Source organism: Excalfactoria chinensis, chromosome 3 (genome assembly GCF_039878825.1).
Source record: "Excalfactoria chinensis isolate bCotChi1 chromosome 3, bCotChi1.hap2, whole genome shotgun sequence".
NCBI classification, from domain to species: domain Eukaryota; kingdom Metazoa; phylum Chordata; class Aves; order Galliformes; family Phasianidae; genus Excalfactoria; species Excalfactoria chinensis.
Genome location: NC_092827.1, coordinates 85,982,647 through 85,998,401, shown reverse-complemented (window position 1 = coordinate 85,998,401; position 15,755 = coordinate 85,982,647). Strand labels below are relative to the sequence as shown.

At 37.0% G+C, this 15,755-nt stretch overlaps 1 protein-coding gene across 1 annotated transcript in view; it reads left to right on the top strand.

The window, feature by feature from the left end:
- USH2A (usherin) overlaps positions 1 to 15,755 on the top strand; it is a 352,517-nt gene that overhangs the window by 144,162 nt on the left and 192,600 nt on the right. The window contains exons 30-31 of the mRNA XM_072333648.1: positions 2,690 to 2,803; positions 5,269 to 5,430. Of these exons, the coding sequence (XP_072189749.1) occupies positions 2,690 to 2,803; positions 5,269 to 5,430 (276 nt within the window). The remainder of the gene's footprint in view (positions 1 to 2,689; positions 2,804 to 5,268; positions 5,431 to 15,755) is intronic.

Here is a 15,755-nt window from a genome sequence, read left to right as displayed (position 1 = left end):
CTAAAAGTGCAGGGGAAAAGAGTGGGTAATGAGAGCAGAGCAGCCAGTTCTTTAATTGAATTAGAAGCTGGGTGACACCAATGCAGACACCTGTCCAATTACAGACAGGCCAAGGTGTTTACCATTGCTGTACAAGCGATTTGAAGATGACAGAAATCTTTCCGCCCACAGATTAACATAATGAAGGAGAACAGATTACAGTGGATGCTGGCCAAACAGATAGGTTGGCAGCTGAGGAAAAAGTAGTTTGCTGAAGTATGTAAATAAAATCTGTGTGTTTTCTATTGCCTACCTATGTAGCACATCTGTTTCTTTGGTGAAAAAAAAGTAGGGCAAGTGTTTACATGAAGAAAAGATACTAATTATGAGATGAACAAAGTATGTTTTTAGTTGCTGATTTTGCAAAAAATGTGTTGTTGTTATTTTTAATCAGCAGATAGTTTCTGTTGCAGAAAGGTGGTTTTATTTTTCAAATTCTCACTGTCCTTCATAAACCCACCTACATAATGTACACTCTGTTGGATTGCAGATACTTAATATGCTTCATATAAAATCTTTCTGCTTTGTCAAAAGTAAAAACCACAACCAAACAACCCAATCCAGACCTTCTACAGCTATGAACATCTTACTGGAAATGTGAGTGTGACTCTCAGTGCCTGAAGCCATTGATGACCCCACAGAATGTCTTCTATCATGAAATGCAAGGAGCATTAATTCACTGCTTCATAAGAAAAGAATGCTATAAGTACTAACTGTACATATAAAACTGAATTGCTTTCTAAAGCACAGCAGACTGAATAGAGAGATAGCATATGCTATCTCTACCATGCTCTTTTTAACGAAGAACCTGTGAATGTCACAGAGGATTTGGTTTCTGCATGTGTTTATTTGCTGATGGTACCAAAAGTACCTTCTTTCAGTGATCTAGAAAGAAGTGCTTTCTACTGTCTCATTCAAAAACAAACCAACCAACCAAAACAAAACAAATAACACTGTTGAATAATAATAATAATAATAATAATAATAATAATAATAATAATAATGACATTTCTTTGCTGGAGAATTTCTGTAGATACCACCATTGCTGCTTTACAGGGATACTGACATTTTGCAACATCATTATTTTCTTTTTTGTGCATATTGAATGCTCTTAAAATACATCTTTTGCCACAGACACCTTTGCTTGGGTAAGGGCTGACACAACATTCTCGTTCTTCCATGTAGTATTTACACTAGACAATAAGAAGGCAGTACAGTTTTTCTCTGCCAACATGGGTTTTGCAAAATCAAATCTATTACCAGAGTCGATCCTGTTCAACTGGTTTCAGTTTAACACAGGTACTCTGGCATGAGTGCTGCTACTTCTGATTACGCCTTCATACATAAGAACAGAACCTCAGAAAATTAAAAAAGAAACATCATTTACAATGCTGATCTTTGAAGTCTTTGGATAAATTCCAGTAAAAAATACAAAAACAACTAATTCAATAAAAGCTAACTTTGTGTTTCCATGTGATTACATGTATTAACGAACACTAAAAATTAGTAGAATTACTCTGACTGTCCTACTCAGAAAATAATATAAGCACGTTGTAACCATAAACTTCCGGCATCCAATTCTCCAGCTCTGTTTTTCTGTGGCTGTGAAATTCTTATGTGAGAACATGGATTTTTCTGCTGAAATTTAAAGGTGTTTTGCATTCTGTGTAGTAACTCAACTAAGAGCAGCACAAAGGACAGCTTTTTTCTATCTGTTTGTGTATGCATAATGCTGGCAAGTTTTAGAGTGTCATACCATGAGATTGTTTGGCAAAGAATTACATTCTCTCATGTTCTGCTGTTTCATAGTTTGAAATAAAGCTTGACATGATCTGTCCATCTTTAATTACTTTTCATTCAATATTAGTTTCTTGTTGGGTCTATTTTCCAATGGGAACTGCTGACATTTCTCAAAGTGGCTGTAAACCATTTTGATTTTTTTTTTTTCCACACAATCCTTCTGCATGTTTCTGTTCAGGATATTGTGTAACTTCTTGACCTCTTGAGCAATTTGTTGTATCCTTTACAAGGTGTCATTATATATGTGGCAGTCCCTCAACTTTTCTTCTCTAACCCAAGCAGGACCCAAAAAAGACTAGTTTACTAATACTTACTTTCTTGTAAATCCCTGGTCACTGTGTCGCTTGAATTATGTTACAGTATTAGCAAGCATGTGGACTATATTCAGCCAATGAAGTAATGAAATATAAATGGGACATTTCATATAAAAAAGAGTTTTGAGTTTATAGATGAATAAGTAGAGGCAACACTGGAGAGGAAACATCAAAATAACTGTTCCAAGAGACTGTGAAAATTCATTGAAAAGTCAACATGAATAACTGGAAAAAAAAAAAAAAAAAAAGAAAAGCAAAAAAACCAATCAGAATGAAGCCTCAAATTTGTTGTCATGGTTAGCATGCAATGTGCATCTCAGTCTTGAAGTAGTGTGTGTTATTGGTGAGAATAAGTGAAGAAACTTAGCTGCATGACAAATATTAAGAACACAATAAAATGCCTCTTTGGTTTACAGAATTTGTTGTAGCCTGATATGAGCGAAACCTTAAAACCCTTTTTCTTTTCCACATCTGTGTATGTATGTAATCGGTCTGTACAATGTACATGCGTAACACCTTGCTTTTTTCTGTTGCAGGCGTATTGACAGGCTTGCGTCCCTTCACAAACTATGCTGTAACCCTAACCGCTTGCACTTTGGCTGGCTGTACTGAGAGCTTGCATGCATTGAACATCTCCACTCCACAAGAAGGTAAAGTAATTTCAAAGGTCTTGACTTCCACATTTCAGTCATGAATAATAAAACAGGAGAAGAGCTAAATGCTGCAAAGCCATTTGCTGGAAAACCCCAACCTAATTTGATGACAAAGTGCATTGCCAGACCATAATTGCTCCATTTTTTGGGGGGGTGCGAAAATGAATCAAACTCCATACCCTTTAATGACATGCATCTTTAATAGCTGTAATGCAGATTAATGGGCTTTTTAATTGCTGTTACATTGTTCATGCAAGAGCCTTGTCATTAATATGAAGCATCTGAAAGATTAATGAAAGCTTCCTCATTTTACTATGGCTCAGAAGTAAATCTAGAGACAGTCTGACTAAAAAGAATTGATTGTATGGCACAGTATGAAATTGAGAATCAAACGGTTGATTTCCATGGTTTCTTTTAACTGCTAAACACCAGCAATAGGCAACAATTATTTCAGTATGATGAAACCTCTGAATGCCAATTGAGTTATTTATTAATCACTGTTCAGATTTTCCCTTTTCTAAACTCTTTTACATGTTGTTGGGCTCCAGCTTAAAAGATGTGAGTGTAAATTAATGTTTTCTAAGTTTACATTAAGAACTGGAGCAGGAAGTAAGAGAAAATAATGCTATGGTTCTGGCTTTAGAGACTAGCCTGGTAATAACACACATCAATTACATGAGCAAATGTTCCCAAAAGAACTCAATTCTCAATTAAACATGAAGTCCCCCTCTCATCCTTCTCCTGGTTCCATCATCCTAAAGCCATGTTAATCCAGTTAAAGTTGTTGACTCTGTATTTGCACCAGTAGAATAATAAAGGCTGAAATCTGTAGGAAAAGTTTAATCTTCCATAATATGGAATAGTTTTCAAACTTCCCTCTCTCCCACAGTCTTATCTACTAACTCTACTAACAGTGATGTATCTTTAAAAAGGCTCTTAGTTTTATTTTAAAATGAAGTTGTGTGAATTCAACCATAGTTATGAAAAGACTGCTGGAGCATTGTGCTACTGCTAGAACAGGGATGTGTGGAAGGTGTCCTGACGAAGACAGTCCTGAAGATTCCTGTCTAACATGTCTGGGACATGTTTTTGATGTAACGTGGTGAAAACTGCCAGCAGCACCATTCTGATCAAAACACAGTATCACCCCTACATAAACCGACACAGTTTATCAGGTGATGTTAGCCATGAAAATGCGTAGCCTCTGAGAGCCAAATAATTAATGGACCCTGTGATGTTAACATGAAATACAGTGTTGAACATTTCCTTCTAGTATAATAATTTAAGAAGTCTGTTTGTCTTGTTGTCTCAGCTTAGTGAGTATTCTTGGTAAAGAAGGAATTCTGTGTTTCCGAATGTTCTGTCATATCAAGAAGGTTTAGGCAAGAATAGATTTTTTTTTTTTTTTTTTTTTTTTTTTTTTTTTTTCCCTAGAGATCAAATAAAGCCACGGGGAACGTGTGCTTCATCCCTCAGAAGAATTGAACAAAATATCAATGTGTGGAGTTTCTATATTTGGAACACTCTTGTTGCATGCTCTTAGTAACAATAAATTGATGATACAGAAGACAGACACCATATCACACCCTCCAGCTATCCCCATTTCCCTATTGAAACATTCATTACTTTATAGTGTTTTCACATTGCCAGCCACTGCTAGTTATTGTTTTAAATTGCTAGCACAGAGCTTGTAATTTACAAGATATTCCTCCCAGACTAAGGCCCAAGTTCTGTTCCTCTTGCGATGTTCAGTGGGATTCCTTGTGCTTTTAAAATACAACTCACTGAAATTGTGAGAAAACTCATCTTTTTATTATTATCCATTGCCAATTTCCAGTATGTTATATATGTAAAATCTGCACAAAACAAACATTACAAAGTGTATTGAATTATGAAAAGCATGAAGGAAGGAGTACTGCATAAGAATAATGCATCTGCATTCATGATTAGAAAAATGGATCCCTTTTTGGTTATGAATAACAAGCATGAGGAGGAAGAAATAATTTGTATTAAAAAAAGTCTGCTCTAAATTTATGTACCTCTCCATGTCCTCAGAGTTATTTACTTGGAGAGATACAGATGCAAAGAGTGTATCTTTGTCTTTCATAGAACTTTATGTTCACTAGGGCACCTCACAGGTTATGGGAGAATTCTCAAAATGTTCATACTTTGCAAGCATGAAATCTCTCCAGAAATGTTACTTCACAGAAAAAAATAACCCTTTTCTCGTAGCTATTATTCATTGACATTATTTCAAATTTGTAGAAAGCTAAAAATACTGTTATACAGTAGACTTGCAGAAATTTTATATCTGTCCACTGAATTATCTTTTTGAAGTCTTGGGAGTGTGGCAAAGACTCCCTTTTTCTTTCTCGCTTTTTCTTACCCCCCACATTAAGGTAAGATATGATACAGCATGCAGCATTACATCATTAATATGAATGTTTTACTTTTTTCACCAGCCCCTGAAGATGTGCAGCTACCCACAGCAACAACCTTTCCCACATCCTTGCTGGTAGGCTGGAGTCCTCCAAAAACACCAAATGGTATTATTACACAATATACTTTATATATGAATGGAGTACCAATTTATCTTGGAAATGGGACCAGCTGTGTTGTAAAAGGTATGTTCTCCTCTAAGTAGTATATAAGATGGGTATCTCATAGTTTCTGTGAACAATTCTATAGCAGACCCCTTATTATTTTGCATTAATGAATGTATTAGTCTTGCTTTTGGATTTTATAATTCATTACTTAGAGTCAGCTGTGCTGGTCTGCATGTTTGATAAGACAAAGTTCACATGTGAGCTAGGTGTGTGCCATCCCTGAGTTACCTTGCTTAGAGAGCCAACTGGTGTTATTCCTGATGAGGGTGTAGGAAGCCAGAAATTGGGTTAGAATAGGTAAGACATTTGGGCTGAATTGTGAGGTTAACTCTTTGCTACCATGATAGTAGCGATGGCGTGTTTTATTGTATGTTGTTAAACTTCAAGGCGTTTTCCTCTTTGAGCAGAAAATACACAGTTCTTCAACTCCCATATGGACTCTGGTAAGAGCCTCTCGTGTAGCGTTCATCCTTTCTGGAGGTCTTTTGTGAACAGCAGCACTGTTATTTCTGCTTAGAAGTGACCAAACATTCTGAAAAAGTATTGCCTGTTGAAATTAAAGCATTTCAGATGAAACAGAAAAATAAAATGAGCTGTTACACAGTTTAAAGCCCAGAGGGTTCAATTTGTTAAAGAATTTTTCATAGAACTCCATCGGGACTCAACAAAGATTAATATTGCCATGGAGTATCTAAATCCTGTTCTGTGTTATCCTCTTTCACAGGAACTACGCTGAATTTTTGATAGCTTTATAACTTTTTGGTCTCATAGCATTCAAAACAAGTAAACTGTAAGCCACTGGAGTCAAGAAACATTCTGCAGACCTAATGGTTTGGGAATTTTTATTTTTTTTTCCCCCAGTGTCCTCCTTCAATTTTCTTAATTATAGATCCACTGTCTTGCTGTTCTGAACTGCCCAGACTTACTTTTAAAAAGCCGCAACTAAATACATTTTCTTCTGATAGTTATATTGTTATTCTGGAAGCTATTTTGCATTACAGTGAAGAATGATAAACTCATTGCCTATTTTAAAATAGTTATTATAGTTATATTAAGTAACCAAGTTATTTGTTCAGATTTAGATTGTTTATACCATATACACACCAACAGAACTGGAAGTACCATAGCAAAATCTAAATGGTGTTTTGGACCCATCAAAATTTGTAGGTACGGGTAAAGCAAAAACATCCTATTGGACAATCCAGGGGAAAAAAAAGGCATCAATATCCTTCTTTCTTTTAAATATAAGGCCTTAATATTAAAAGCCATTTCTGCATCTTGAGTTAGTATAAAACATATTTAAAAATTCATATAGTTCAAATTTCTTTGCCTTGCACAGGCCATAAGCTGCTGGTGTGGTGGGTCAGTTTTGACACTGAAAAATGAATCCAGTTAGAGAACGTCCTGAAGGCTGTTGATGATCGCTGTAATAAATAGTGCACACTTTAAGTCAAACTTTTTCATTCTGTATTCAAAGGTAATGGATTTTTCGTAACCATAGTAACCTTAGAGTATTTCTGGATAAATACATGAGGTATATACATTCTGGTTTTATTTTTGAATATAAACTACCACATTATGTATTACTAATAATATGAAAAATAGGATATAGGTTAGCATAATGACAGCTCAAACTAGTACGCATTTTTCTTCTGCAAAAAAATAAATATTTATCAAAAGTATAGGTTCAATTAATTTCCCCCTTATTCTCCCCAGTTTTCTGGTATTCTTGTAGTGCCATTTATCTTTTTCTCACGATCTCCATTAATCTCCTATTGCCATCCCATAATGCTGTTCTTAAGAATTTTGAATTTCATCCCAGGTATTTTTACTGGTGTGTTAATCTCTAACTGGTTGTAAATTGGCAAGGAATGAAAAATGTCTGGGGAAGTGGTCACGATATATTTTTGTTCAGTTGGTTTTTAGCTCAGTTCTGATGTGTTCAGGCCCAGTGCTAATATGAACGCATGTTGGTAGGGATTACAGTCAAGTAACTTCTCTATTTGCCCTTCAAGAATTTGGAAAGGGTGAATTAAATTTCTGATTTCTGATGTTTAACATCCAAGTCTTGGAAGATCATGTGGAGATTTTTCAGTTATATCAGGTTATATTCAGCTAAACTATTTTAAGGAAAAGTGATCTTGTTCATGATCTTCTCAGAGCAGCTTTGGTTGCTTGTGTTCAGAAATGATCCATATTTGTGCATTTTATAACTTTAATTATTGCAGTAGCCTTTTTACAGCCTGCCTTTCATTTCCTGCCTCTCCAAGAAGTGCAAGTCTCTTTGAGCTGGAATCCCATTATGTCACTGTTCAGTAGGACACAAATTATTTCCATCCATATTCCAGCTTCTCACCCAGACTTGCAGTATGTCAATGCTTGCAGAGCTTCCTTGTTTTACTCTCCTTTAAAAATAAAATAAAATAAGGGCTAATGATTCAGGTCATGTTGCCTTGTGCAGTACTGCACAGGAGCCACTCTTGCCCCCTGCTAACAGACATGGCATAGAGATCAGACTGCTTGCTTTGGATCCATTTTATTTAGCTGCCAGTTTCTCACTCTGCCTGAGGGGGAAGAAGTGATCTGAGCTAGCATACTGGGATTTGGGTCACTAGAAATCCCAGTCACTCTGAATCAGGTCTGTTTAGAATCTTGCTTAGATCTGTATGTATTTTTAGTTTGAAACACTTCCTTTTAAAGCCCAAGATTTTCTTTTTTACAGGCTAGTGGTAAAAGAGGTATAAAATAGGTGTTTTTTTTGTTTGTTTGTTTGTTTTTTTTTTCCCCCTCTAATGGCTGTAATTTAAAACAAACAAAAAAAATAGGGCTTTTGACTTTCCATTGTCATACATGGCTCTTTCCAACCTTTTATTGTACAGCATTTGAGCTAGTGATGTTCATGACTTACTGCCTCAGCAAAATATGTTGCTGACCCTAAACAGGGAGACAAAGTTCATTCTCTCTGACATCCATTTTCCATTCGTTCAACAAAATGATTTTCCTAATTTAATAACTACACAAATGAGTTCCTGACCACTTGTCAATCTGAGAAAGTCATAAATTCTCTCACTGTTTTTTGAAGTGCTGTCTGAATTGAAAAGTTTTATTTGTTTGAGTTTCTTTTTAGGAAAGCATCGGCTCTGACTAAAAATATTTCACTGACTTTCATTTCAGCCCATGAAAGTTTAATTGCTTTAGGCCCATCCTTGTTGATCCATAATTTGAGAAGGGATATGTATTTTCGTCATGATGATTGCAAATATATTGTTAGCTTAGTTTCTGGTCTGGACAGTTGTTGAGGGCTTGAAGTACTCATTGATTTTCATGGAAATTCAAGTGTTTCTTTTCTCTAGGGATTGAGCTGTAATTAAAAAGGAAGCCTTTTAAAAGCACATATGGCAAATGTACACTTCACCACGTTGAAAAGGGGCATCCATTAGGCATCCATCATCCATTAATGCTTTAAGTATTTTCCCTATATTGACAAGTTCAGTTTCTGTGTTGTTAGTAATAAAGTACTGAAATGAAGGTAGTCCCTGAACCCCTCTGTTAACTAGTTGTCTTCATTTTTTCTGCTTTTGCCTTATGTAGTACCACTTTCTCATGCAGTCTGGGTGCTGCTTCATATCCTGAATTGCAGTAAAAGCCTGAAGTCTTTTGCCAGTGGAAGACTCTGGAGACTTCCAGGTGGAATTTAGGCTATCTGATTCCAGGCTTCTATTTTCATACTTTCAGTTCTTCTCCCTGAAAGGTGCTCTTGTATCCAAGATGAACAGCTGCAGCCAAGGAAAAAGAATCACAGCAAGCATCAGCTCTTCAATCCTACATACCTCTCTATTCCTGGAGATGACCTAGCAGCTTTGAGGAGATGGGGCAATATTTAGAGTTAGATTCAAAACCGATCTTTCAAAAACGTGAATTTTTTTCTGATTTTAGGGAAAATTGAGGTGGTTTGTTTGTTTGTTTTGTTTTTTGTTTTTCCTGTGGAGAAGAAAAAATATGCTTCTCTGACCCATTCAAGCACTTGCAGACAAAACTGTTTTCTGCTCTGAACTGCGGAGATTTCTTAACATCGTGCTTTTTAATATTCAGGCAAAGTATTCTGTATTCTTCCCTTTTTTTAACTGAACCCCAAAATTTCCTGCCTGCTTAGATGAAAGAGAAAACAGGAAGGGTTTTATACTGAAAAGTTAGAGGTGGTGGAGGATTGCATGGGTGGAGCCAATAACATCTAAATGCAGAAAACTTCAGTAATAAGCAGAAACGGTAATGACCAAATGTGACTCAAGCATAATTTTGTTTTGGAGGAAACTGAATTGCTGAAAAACTTCAGAAAAAATAATGTCAAAGTATTCCTCTACTTGTAAATGTTACATGTATGTTAGAGGAGGAGAAAGAAGAAAAACCACTTCGTAGATACCTTTATAAAACAAACAACAAAAACAAAAAAGAATAGATCTATCTTTGCATGGAGCTTGGAATTGAGGATGTACATCTTTATTTTCTGCAGTACTAGATTTTTGACAGTGTTAACAAATTGCTTCATATAATTTCCCTAGCAGATTCTAATGGTTCTCATCATGAATCTTTAAAGGGAAGATATTCTTATTAACACTCAGCTGTATGAAACTTATTTTTCTCTGCCAACCTGAAAGGAATGTTTTCAGTATTTCTGTGTTACAAAGGCAGGTCTTCAGCTGAGTTAAAGCAGTATAGTGATTCCTTATACTGTATCCACAAGAGTTTGGAAAGCATTTCTTATGACTATGACAGACTGATTTGTAGTGGACTTCTGGGCAAAGTATTAAACAGACTTTGGAAATAGTAGAAAAGCAAAGACTTTACAAATTAACCTAAGAAGAAAAATTAAGCTTTGACTTATTCAAATTGTTACTTCTCCTGAATGTGGAAATGCTGATCCTACAAAACCATTATAGAAGGGAAGAGGCAGATGTTTGACATCTGTTAAAAGAGAACTTTGCAAATCTGAACTTAAAAAATGAGAGAATCCCAAATTAGTTCCAGTATTCTTTCCTGGTACAATCTTCAGTAATTGTAGTAAATACAGTATAGTAATGCACACTTACAATATGTTTTTTGTGAAAAATTTTCATTCTTCATTCTTTGATCCCCTTTTCCATATGACTGCTTCTTATTTTAAGTGAAAGGACATGACAATAAAAGCAAAATTTATATAATTTATATTTTACTAATTGTAAAGTAAAACAGTTTGAGTAAGAGAAAATTCATGGCAGTGTATGTAGGGGGTGCATCCCTGAGAAGATAATGCTTAGCTTAAGATACCATTCTCATGGTTACTTTTCAGATAGCTTTGAGGTACAGAAATATTTAAAAACACCAGTTTTCAACCCTGAGGATTTTTATTCATTCCTTTTAGTTCCTGCTCAAAAATGAAAGAGACAGCTTTTGCCTTAAAGGACAAACAACACAAAAATTCTGTAGTCCTCTAGCATGAGCTTATTTCCTATGTTCTGTGTTGCATTGAAACATATATAAATATCAAGTAAAGCATGTCTCTGTTTTCAAAAGAGCTGTCCAATACAATACTAATGCTAGGTTTTTTTGTATTCTAATTATTCTAATTTGGAATTTTAAAGTATCTCTGTTTTCTGTGAAGCAGAGACTTATTTAACACTATTGGCAATGAAAACAGTAGTCATCTCTTCACAGCTGAAATATGTTATCTGAAATGTCCTGCATGTAACCCAATGAGATATGACACAGTGCTTCTTATTTGCATGCTCTTGCTACATTTCCTGGCCCATCACTTTACGTGATACCCAGGTGATAAGGCAGACAGCAAGATGTTTTACAGAATGACAAACAAAAAATGCCTCTTCCTGCAAGATTTATTCTGGCCAAAGTATGCATTTCAGCAAACATATTGGTGAAGCTAGTATAACAGAGCAGAGCACACTGGTCTTACAGAAGAATCTGCCTTCCTCTACAAGTTTTAGTTGTATAAGAAAGTACATTTGATACACCTGAACTGCCAACACTGACATTGCCAGTGACCAGACTGGTACTATTGTAATTAATTCTGCAGACCCAGAATGCAGATTCAGCAGGCACAAAACCAAAGGGCAAATGGGCTGAGTCTGGCATCCCTGTATTTCAGCTTTAGACAGACAGATCTGGTGCACTCACTGGACTTAATAATACAGATCTGGGGAATTTAGAAGAGGGGTGTTGGGGTAAGAGTAAAAGCATTATGTTTATTTGCAGCAGCTCTGTTGTATCATTTTCTATTGCAGTGCATTAGTGCAGTGTTAAATAAAATCTGCTTATTTAAAATCCTTTTAAATAGTGTTTAAATATTTCCTGCTGATACAATCTGCTAAAGTAGTTATCCTTGCTGCAGATTTCAGTTAACCTTGTCGCAGATATTAAGCCTGAAGCTACACAGACTTTTAGGGACCTTGATTATAGAGCAAAACCTAATGGTGTCATTATAAAACCACAGCTGGACAAGCTTCTGGAGTCCTTGTCCTTTGATCAGATTTGGGTAGCAGCAAGCCAGAAGAGAACTCACGCTAACCCTGCCGGAATTACTGAGCTCGCAGGTTGCTCAAGTATCACTTTCTAAAAATTAAAATACAAATTAAAAATATTATAAAATGAGAAAGATTGGTACCTCAGATTATTTTCCAGATTATTTTGTCCTGTGACTTTATTTCAAGGTTAATTGTAAGATTTAAACATATGTTGGTTTCTAGGTCCTTTTCTTCCCATTTGCAGGTGCGTGATCAACAGAATTAAAGATCTCTTCAGGAGACACGGTATATGGAGGAGAGCAGATTTAAATCAAGTGTTCCTTGAGTTCGATTTTTAAAAATTAAGTATGTTTGTTTGTTTCTTTTAGCAAGTGTGGGAGTTTACCCTTCACATATTGTCATCTAGGATGTGTCCTGCGCTGCCATGTTGATTGACAGGTCTTCTCCAAGACTTCACTGCTGCAGTCAGCAGCAAATTCATGTTTCACCACTTTTATTTTGTTCTAATATTGCCTGTGTGATCCTTTCGTGGCCTAACTGGCCCAACATAATGTATATCACTCATCTTTCCCTGGGACTTCTGAAAGGTGCAGTCTATTTCTCTGCATTCCACTTATTCAGTGGGAAATGTGGTGCTCTGTCATGTAGTATGATTTCTTTTTCTGAGCAGTTGTCACACAGAGACTGTGGTTTCCAATTAAACACTGAGAAATCTTAGGTTTCTAAGAACTTGATTATACGTTCTTGGCCAGGTTGTGCTCATAGCCTGAAACACTTTCTATGGGATCTTATTTTTTGGTGCATGTGTGGTAATTGTGATTTGTCTGAAGCTAAGCTTGGTTTGGATGGGTGCACGCTCCGCTGGGTGAAGAACTGGTTGGATGGCCGGGCCCAGAGAGTTGTGGTCAATGGAGTGGAATCCAGTTGGCGGCCGGTCACAAGTGGCGTCCCCCAGGGCTCGGTGCTTGGGCCGCTTCTGTTTAACATCTTCATTGATGATTTGGATGAGGGGATTGAGTGCACCCTCAGTAAGTTCGCAGACGACACTAAGCTGGGAGGGAGTGTTGATCTGCCTGAGGGGAGAAGGGCACTACAGAGAGACCTGGATAGACTTGATCGATGGGCCAAGGTTAATGGAATGAGTTTCAACAGGGCCAAGTGTCGGGTCCTGCATTTTGGTCATAACAACCCCAGGCAATCCTACAGGCTTGGCGAGGTGTGGCTGGAAAGCTCCCAGACGGAAAGGGACCTTGGTGTGCTGATGGACAGTCGGCTGAATATGAGCCAGCAGTGTGCCCAGGTGGCCAAGAAGGCCAATGGCATCCTGGCTTGTATCAGGAATGGTGTGGTGAGCAGGACTAAGGAAGTCATCCTGCCCCTGTACTCAGCATTGGTGAGGCCTCACCTCGAGTACTGTGTCCAGTTTTGGGCACCTCAGCACAAGAAGGACATGGAGGTACTGGAGCAGGTCCAGAGAAGGGCAACGAGGCTTGTTAAGGGCTTGGAGAATCAGCCCTATGAGGAGAGACTAAGGAAGCTGGGGCTGTTTAGTCTGAGGAAGAGGAGGCTGAGGGGAGACCTTATTGCTGTCTTCCAGTACCTGAAAGGTTCTTACAGTGAGAGTGGGGCAGGTCTATTCTCACTACTGACTTGTGACAGGACGAGGGGAAATGGCCTCAAGTTGCGCCAGGGCAAGTTTAGGTTGGATATTAGAAAGAACTTCTTTACAGAAAGGGTGGTTAGGTACTGGAATGGGCTCCCCAAGGAGGTGGTTGAATCGCCATCCCTGGATGTGTTTAAGAGCCGCTTGGATGTGGTACTCAGGGATATGACTTAGAAGAGGTTTGTTGTTGTGGTATTGTTTTGTGGTTGTTTTTTAAGAGATAGGCTACTGGTTAGGCTGCGGTTGGACTTGATGATCTTCAAGGTCTTTTCCAACCTGAGTAATTCTATGATTCTATGATTCTATGATTCTAATTAAAGGACGGTGAAGAATTCTGTTCTGTTTTCAATTTTGCTGATAAAATGGAAACATAGATTAAGTTTGAGGAAGATTTCATTCAGTTACAAATTTGTTAAGTAAGAATCTTAGAAAAGCATCAGAAACTGTGCAAGATTTTCTGTCCAGTTTACAATTCAGATGCTGATAGATGAAGAAAATATTTCAACTTTCTTTCATGCTTATTTCACCAGAGTTTGTCCCTAGTGAAGTCTCTTTAGGAAATACTTTATTTTATACAGTAGTGTTGCAGCCAGAGAACCAAAATGCTTGGACACAGCTAGGCTAAAATAATTCCTTGTTCCTACACCTTATCACCAGGTAGCAGAATACTTTTTAGAGTTAGAATTGCTGTGGTGGAAGCAGTGGGTTCTTGTAAAGTCTGTGGCCTTCATGTGGCTTCTGTGAATTATGGTCACAGTAGACATACATTAGTATGGATGTCTCAGCTGAGAAATTGAGGACATGGTTAGGCATGAGCATTGGCTTGAAATGTAAGATCCAAAAGGAAGAGTTGTTCGTCATGGTAACTACAAAGTGTAATTACAGTCTAGTTAAAAGTTCTGTGTTCTCTTTGAAAATTGAAGACTTCAGTTTACTTTGGCAGTTAGCTTCAGTTTACTTCTGAAACCACTGCCATTTTGTGTCTGACTCTTACAATCATGCCCATGACTGTATGGGAGAACTGGGAAAGATGACACTGACACAATAATATAGAGCAGATACATTTACAACAAAGAGTACTAAGATATAGTATCTGTTGCTTTTTTTGCAAGTGAAAGGGCTGGTAGTGCTTATAAAATCTAAACAAGCTTGGAACAGAATTAAAAAAAACAACAAACCAACCACCTTTGTGAAGCAGTAGGGTTGAAAATTAGATGATGTACTACATGCACAAGTTTGGAGGGGGAGAGGGTTGGGGTGAAATACAGAAGTCTCTGAAGGGTTTGCCACTTGTGAATTATGCATCTCTTTCTCGCTAGTAGGCGTAAATGCATAATTCTAATCTGTTCTTATTACTTATTTATAACATGCAGTAGAATGTAAATCCTATACCTCCTTTGTACAAGCTTAACATGCCAGTTAAGATATGCAGATATTTCAGGGAGCCTGCATAGACAACTTTCTTGGCCAATTAAAGGGCTTAAACTTCAAACAGTAAATTAAACTGACTTTTCCCCTACTATTTACAGGAGGAGTATAGACAATACATAAGAAATAAGGGAGAAGACCAATAGATATTAAGTGCATTCATCTTGAAATAAACTACTCTGCATTATTATTATTTACGATAGTCACTGTTATTAATAAACTACGTGTGGGATAGAGAAAAAGCCTGAAACAACCGCTGAATTTATGAGACTGGGGACAAATGCACGCTCTTCCTTTTATATCACTGGCACTGATCGATTTGTATTTTTCCCTGATGATGTTTTATGCCATTATAACTGTTTGGTGGCTCCTTATTCTTGAGTTATGGTTTCACAGCACTTCAGAAAAGAGAACAAGCCTCTGAATGTTATATCCTAATCTACACATCCTATAGGTATGCCATAATACAGAGCAGCTAACTGATCCACCTATGATCTGTTTACCTACGGAAGTGATTTATTCTAGTAATCCCAGTTTAATGGATCGCATCAGATTTTGGCAGTTATGAGATCTGATGATACTGCTGAAACTACCCAACATGACTGTGGGTAGGGCAGCATGTCAAGTTGAAAAAGAATTAGGCTTTTTAGACATTTTCTCCCTCTTTTGGATGTGTGTGTTGAAAATGCACATAAAATAAGTAAACTCAAGTAAAAAGAAATCCAAATAAATTTACC